The sequence below is a fragment of the Sinocyclocheilus rhinocerous genome, unplaced genomic scaffold (assembly GCF_001515625.1).
Source record: "Sinocyclocheilus rhinocerous isolate Xijiao unplaced genomic scaffold, SAMN03320098_v1.1 scaffold771, whole genome shotgun sequence".
NCBI classification, from domain to species: Eukaryota; Metazoa; Chordata; class Actinopteri; order Cypriniformes; family Cyprinidae; genus Sinocyclocheilus; species Sinocyclocheilus rhinocerous.
In genome coordinates this window covers 414259-420406 of record NW_015640450.1, presented here as the reverse complement: position 1 = coordinate 420406, position 6148 = coordinate 414259, and the positions used below count along the sequence as shown (strand labels likewise).

Sequence of the window (6148 nt, the reverse complement as noted above, 5' to 3'; positions counted from 1 at the left end):
AGGCCGTTTTTGGAAAAACTGCGCCAAAAAAAAAAAAAAAAGTAGTAACTTTTTAAAATAATATCATTTTTTATAATTTTTTCTTTTTTTGATTACATTGTTAATTCAATAAATAAAATATTGTATAACATTTTTTTTTTATATTATATAGACTGAATTGAACCGTATAGACCTAAAACCAATGCAAGATGATACTTTATCCCAGAATGTTTCCAGGTTCCTTAGTTATATTATTTGTTCTGTAGACTTTCTAAACAACAAGTGTAATATGCAGCCATGAGTGGCATGTAAATATACTCACTGAACCAGTGGCATCAGAGTGCAAGTCTGATCTGTGCTCTACAGCTGTCTCGGCCTCCAGGATCTTTTCCACAGGCATCTCCTCATTGGCTGAACTGCTGCATTCATAGTCTCCATCCCGTTCCTTATTCTTCTGACGCTCTTCCTGAACAGCTGGGGGAAGATAAAAGAGGGGAAACTTATAAATGTCAAGGAATCAACCCGGCCATCAGTAACACACCACTGGGTGGTGTTGCCTAGTGGTCCATGATCTGGCCTGGAAACCAAAAGATGCAATTCAAAAATAATCACCATTGTGTCACTGAGCAAGACACTTATCAGCAGATTGCTGCCATGAACTGTAAGTTGCTTTGGATCCAAGTAACATCGAAATAACTAATTACCACCCAAATGACTTTCAAATGTCAAGACAAACTTCAAGGACAGACTTACATTCTGTTTATGACAATGCAAGAACAATTACAAATACAATTATTATTTACAATTATTATTGTATAAAAACAAATAATTGATTATCAATTTTCTGTCAAAAATCTTCATGGAAATAATAAGGAATTTAACCATTTTAGTTCCAATTGCAATCACACTTAACGATTCTCTAGTAACCTTTAGTCCACATAACACAGCAATAGTTCTCAGCTCTTCAGATAATAATTCATGAACCACACAAAGGATTCAGTGAGTGAGGCGTTGAATGCAAATATTCAAGAACCATTAATGGAACCAAATGTCAAAATCATCAATATCATAAGTGGTTCTCAGTTCCCAACCCTAGTTTTTGTCCTGCTGGTTGTTTCCCACCCACATAACACATGCTTTCATTCAGCTGTCATGAGCTGGGGACTAATAGGCTATTTGTTCTTACATTGTTTAACTAAACCCAATCAATCCAGCAGTCATTGTAGCTCCATATAATCATTGTGCTCCTCCTAACACATGCTATGACTGACACCATCTTCTCATATGAAAACAATGCAGAATTTCCATGACATAATGCCGATCTACCATTAAGCCCATTCAAACACCAGCTGCATTACATAATGCTACTACAGTGCCTTTCACCTGACACCATTCTCCACCTACAGTACCTATATTTAATGAACATACAGCTTGTGTATTACTTCATACTACAGATGACATATCTTTAGTGGAAGGCTGACAGGTACCCACCCTCTCTTTTCATTCCCATGGCCAGGCACTTCTGATAGCGGCAGTACTGGCAGCGATTGCGCTGACGTTTATCGACCAGACACTCCTTGTTGTCCCTGCAGGTATAGCTCAGGTCCTTCCTGATTGTGCGCTTGAAGAAACCCTTACAGCCTTCACAGCTGTGCACGCCATAATGCTTCCCTGCACACACAAATTATGTTCACATTACCTCTGAGCTGCAAAGAAATTTCATTTTTCAAAACATTCAATGTAAACAACATCCCCTGTATAATGATGCTACTAGGGTCAATGACACATAAGATTGCTCACAATAACAATAATAATATTAATACATAATAAATAAAGGCAAATCTAGTTTAAAACACATTATACATTCTTCACATTCTTAGAAATGTATTAATTTTAGTTTCGGAGAGTTATGAAAAACTTTCATACCATTTTCAAGATATAGTCAACCTTTTAATAATGAAGTCCATTTTACCATGATATTCAAACAATAAATCAATGCCATTTTGATGCTCTTTACGTGACAGATGGCATGAGAGATCGTTGTAGCTGCCTCAGTTCAAGTGCAAGGGTGAACTGATGATCTCTTGCTCTTTAATGCTAGTTATAGCATGAAATAAACATGAATGAACTTCAGAAGGTATGTTGAAAGAAACATTACACCTTACTGAAATGTATCACATCTCATGTAATCACTAAATCAGTGTTTCAGCCACAGAAAGATGCCAATAAACCAGCTTGTAAACAATGTCATGTAACACTGCATTTACCTCAGGAAAGCCATAAACGCGTTAAACAGGTCTATTAAAAAATTAAAAAGTAACTCTAGAGAGGAGCACTTATTAAATACATGCACTATATTACAAATGAATTATATTTACTTAACCTGCTAGTGATGTCTTTATTATTTAATGTATGTTTGGAATAAATCTGTCATGATAGTTTTTATAACAGTCATTGACTGTTATGACTTTTTTATTCCAACCAAGAGCCCTAGTGGACAAACTCCTTCATGACCAACAATTGCAATATTTAAAATGTGTCCGGCTGAAATATCGAAAAGTTGACCAGTTTACTATGACCAGTTTATCTGCCGAGTACACGATCCCCTGAACAGCATCCAGTATTCTGTTATCCAGTTACCCAAATGTAATGAAGATCTTTACACTCAAATTTAATTTAAAAGCTGAAAAAGTTTTGGTTTTTCCGCTAAATTAAAACTTTAATTTTGTTTTCGGTAAAAATGAATTGGGTGCATCACTAATAAAAAAGGCAATCCGAATGCACTATATTCTAGTACACACCCGACGAACGGTCCCCACAAATGGCACACATGCGTTTCAGGGATAGCATTGGCCCAGAGCCACTGACACTCTTCAAGCCAAAAGCGGGTTTCACATCATCAGAGCTGCTGACAGCATGTAACCCAGACACAGACATTGAGGAGTTTATCTGCATGAGATAAATAGAAAAGAAGTGATAAGAAAAACAGTCATCAGGCACACAATAAAAAAAGAAGAGTCCACAAGAACATGATGATGTCGCTCACTTGAGAGTTGCTGATGGGTCCATAGCCAACAGATGGTGTGCCGGGAATGCCAGGAGAGCCAACGGATGAGCTGACGGCTGACAGTGGCGAATCTACGGAGCTGACAGGGCTACTGACGGCAGAAGTGGAGGGCGGTATGGAGTTCATAGATACGCACTGGACTGGCCAATAGAGACGAGACTGTTGATCATTGATAATCTACTGAAACATAGATTAAAAGAGAGATGTGGACACAAAGAGGGATTTAGACACGATACACTTAGTACGATGAAACATTTCTGTAATATTCCTGGATATATCATTAAAGTCCCCAAGATGGTCATTTCCATGAAGAATGGAAAAGAAAGTAAAGCAGGTTCCAAACTCACAATATCCACCTTTTCAAATGTGTTTCCTCATGAGTATCTCAGAAAATATGTTAAAAATATTGCGATGTGTACATTAGGAAAGAAAATTTGGCATTTTGCCTGCTGTTTACTGATCTATTAATCCTGCTGCAGATTAGGCCGATGTCTAAGGTTATGTATCAAAAACTAAGGTATTGCCTACCTAGACAGCATATTGGGGACTCGTGAGAGTGTTCGAAATTTTTAAATCAGTCTATTATGACCTACAATGCAGTCTAGATAGGTAGCTTACTAGGTTCGAAACTTCGAACACGCCCATATCGCCCAAAATGCTGCCTAGGTAGGCAGCTCACTAGGTTTTGGGACGCAGCCCAAATCTGTTCCTTATAATCACCCCCACCTAAACTGACACTATCAGTGCTAATGTTTACCAACTCCGTATGAAATTGATAATATATGACTAAAATGGAAAAATCTGTGCTTAAAGCGCATCTTAACACGATAACGAACGTTATTTTGATGCTCCTGATAACGTTTGGATTATTTATTATTTGGCACGCAGCGCGGAGCCCAGCTAACATGCTAATGACGGCTAACGGACTGTTTATGATTAAAAGAAAACCATTTGGTCCAACCCTTTCACATTTAATGCCCCGTTTAAAACGCACGAACGACTATATTTACGTGTAATTATTTTGTGCGGCATACAAACACTTGTATGCTAAAACACAAATGTCGAGACGGAATAATACGGCCAGCCCGTGTTAGCTTAGCCTAGCTCGTCCAAGTGTTTGTTTGTTTTTCCGTCATTTTTACACAAGTTTGCAGAGTTTATATGAGCATATCGACTCCAGTCTCACCCATCAAACGCCGAATCCTCCAACAGCAACAATTCGTGTCCTTTAAACCATCGTTTTATCTATATTTTACAGTTTACGCCATAAATGTTGGCGTCCAGACAAATACGTTGTTAGTCAAGCCTCCTAGTGGACACTAAGAGTCTGTTCCATAAGAAATATATGCAAGCAAATAAATAAATAAACAAACAATTAAATAAATATGCACGCAGAAAAGCACTACGTGTTCTTTTGGTTATTAAAATGTGTTATTTAGTTTGAAAGCATTGGAATAACCACATCATTATTATTTAAGAATAAACAAATAACATTGGCTCTCTTTTTTTCTTTAATTATTATTTAATGCATAATAGAGAGACACCTTTTATTTTTTATTGTGAAGATATACTATACAGTGCAAATGAGAAATATCACATAAATTAAGTCAACTTAGCATCAATGACAAAGTAATTTTATGAAATACACATTTACCGTAGCTGGCACTATTGTTTTTTATTGTTAAGGTTTTTTTTTTGGAAGACAGAGAGACAAAACTGTACCTATTTTAGAAAGTATTGATGCTATAGTGATAGAAGAGCATCAGAAAGAAGAGGTTGAGGACAGAAGCAGTGAGGGTGAGGGCAGTGCTGAAGAATATAAGCCATAGGTTGTTGTGGAAGTCAGGCATATGGTTACATTATCGTATGCCAGTTTGAAAAATGTGATCCATACAATAACCAGAGGTCAGGAAACATGCCTGTGACTATTGGCATTAGCGGAGATGCTGTAATGATGACTGCACGAGTCAGAATTTATTTGACTTTCACTTGTTGCTACAATAATTGATTTGGATTTCCAAGATGAAACACTATGTTAAAGTGGTTTTAATGCTTTTGAAACACTTTCCAGGCAGTGAAATTGCACCTAATTTGTGTCAAGTTTTAGACATTTTCACGTGTGAGTTCCAAATCCAATAGAGCAGCACAAGAGGAAATGGAATGTTAATAAAGATATTAAATGAAACATTAAGACCTTTTTACTTCTTTTCAGATAGTGAAAATGCATTTGAATGTGTGTGAAGTTTCAGACAATTTGCTGACTTTGTCCCAAAATGGGACAAAGTCAATTAGGTCAGATGTAGAAAGAAAATTTTGGAAAATTATTTTAGTCCTAAATATATGTAAAATATAAAGACAATAATTTTTTTCGAACTGTGAAAAACTATTTAGTCCCATAGAGGGTTAAATAATAATTCTACATAAATATATGTACCTGTTTTATATACATTAACACACTTTTAGAAATACATATTTTATTGGTTTCCACATTTTAGCAAATTTCTCAGTTTTTGTCTTGCCATCTATATGATAATGACTCATTTCACCATTATTTGGTTAATATCTGGTTAATAATTTGGTTATATATATATATATTTATAGTTGCAGTTTTAAAACATTTCTCTTACTTTCAAAGTCAACTTCTTGAATCGCACAACAATGCAAGACAGACGCATTAATATTATTTTCTGAAAACTCAGTCTAACAAAAATATTAATCCAAATTGTTTCTAGTTTTTCACATTTCTAAAATAGTATCAGCATTTTTATGCATTATCTGTGCAACATCAGAGACATTTTAAAGTTGTATTTGCATTTACATTTAGTCATTTAGCAAACACTTTTATTATAATTGTATAAATAATAAATGAAAAGAAAACAGATAGAATACAAAAAGATTAGAAACCAAGTGTTTTTTTTTAAAAAGAAAACAAGCAGCAAATTAACAGAGTGCAAGTCTGAAAGGGACAAATTTTTTTTTTTTAAGAATAGAATTAGAATATAGAGTGCTAGAGTTAGAGGGTCAAATAAAGATGGAAGAGATGTGTTTTTAGCCGATTCTTGAAGATGGCTAAGGACTCAGCTGCTCGGATTGAGTTGGGCA

General features: G+C 35.6%; 1 protein-coding gene across 4 annotated transcripts in view; it reads right to left on the bottom strand.

Annotated features, from left to right (window-relative positions):
* Positions 1-4376, bottom strand: part of LOC107752838 (retinoic acid receptor RXR-beta-B-like) — an 8808-nt gene extending 4432 nt beyond the window's left edge. Inside the window, exons 1-5 of one of the 4 annotated variants that reach the window (XM_016568908.1) lie at positions 4339-4376; positions 3026-3226; positions 2781-2928; positions 1471-1650; positions 302-453 (exon numbers count right to left, since the gene is read on the bottom strand). In XM_016568908.1, the coding sequence (XP_016424394.1) occupies positions 302-453; positions 1471-1650; positions 2781-2928; positions 3026-3172 (627 nt within the window). In that variant the 5' untranslated portion in view covers positions 3173-3226; positions 4339-4376. Of the gene's footprint in view, positions 1-301; positions 454-1470; positions 1651-2780; positions 2929-3025; positions 3227-4232 lie in introns of all 4 variants that reach the window. The other 3 variants (XM_016568906.1, XM_016568907.1, XM_016568909.1) reach the window with 3 other exon arrangements.
* Between the last annotated feature and the right edge of the window lie 1772 nt (positions 4377-6148).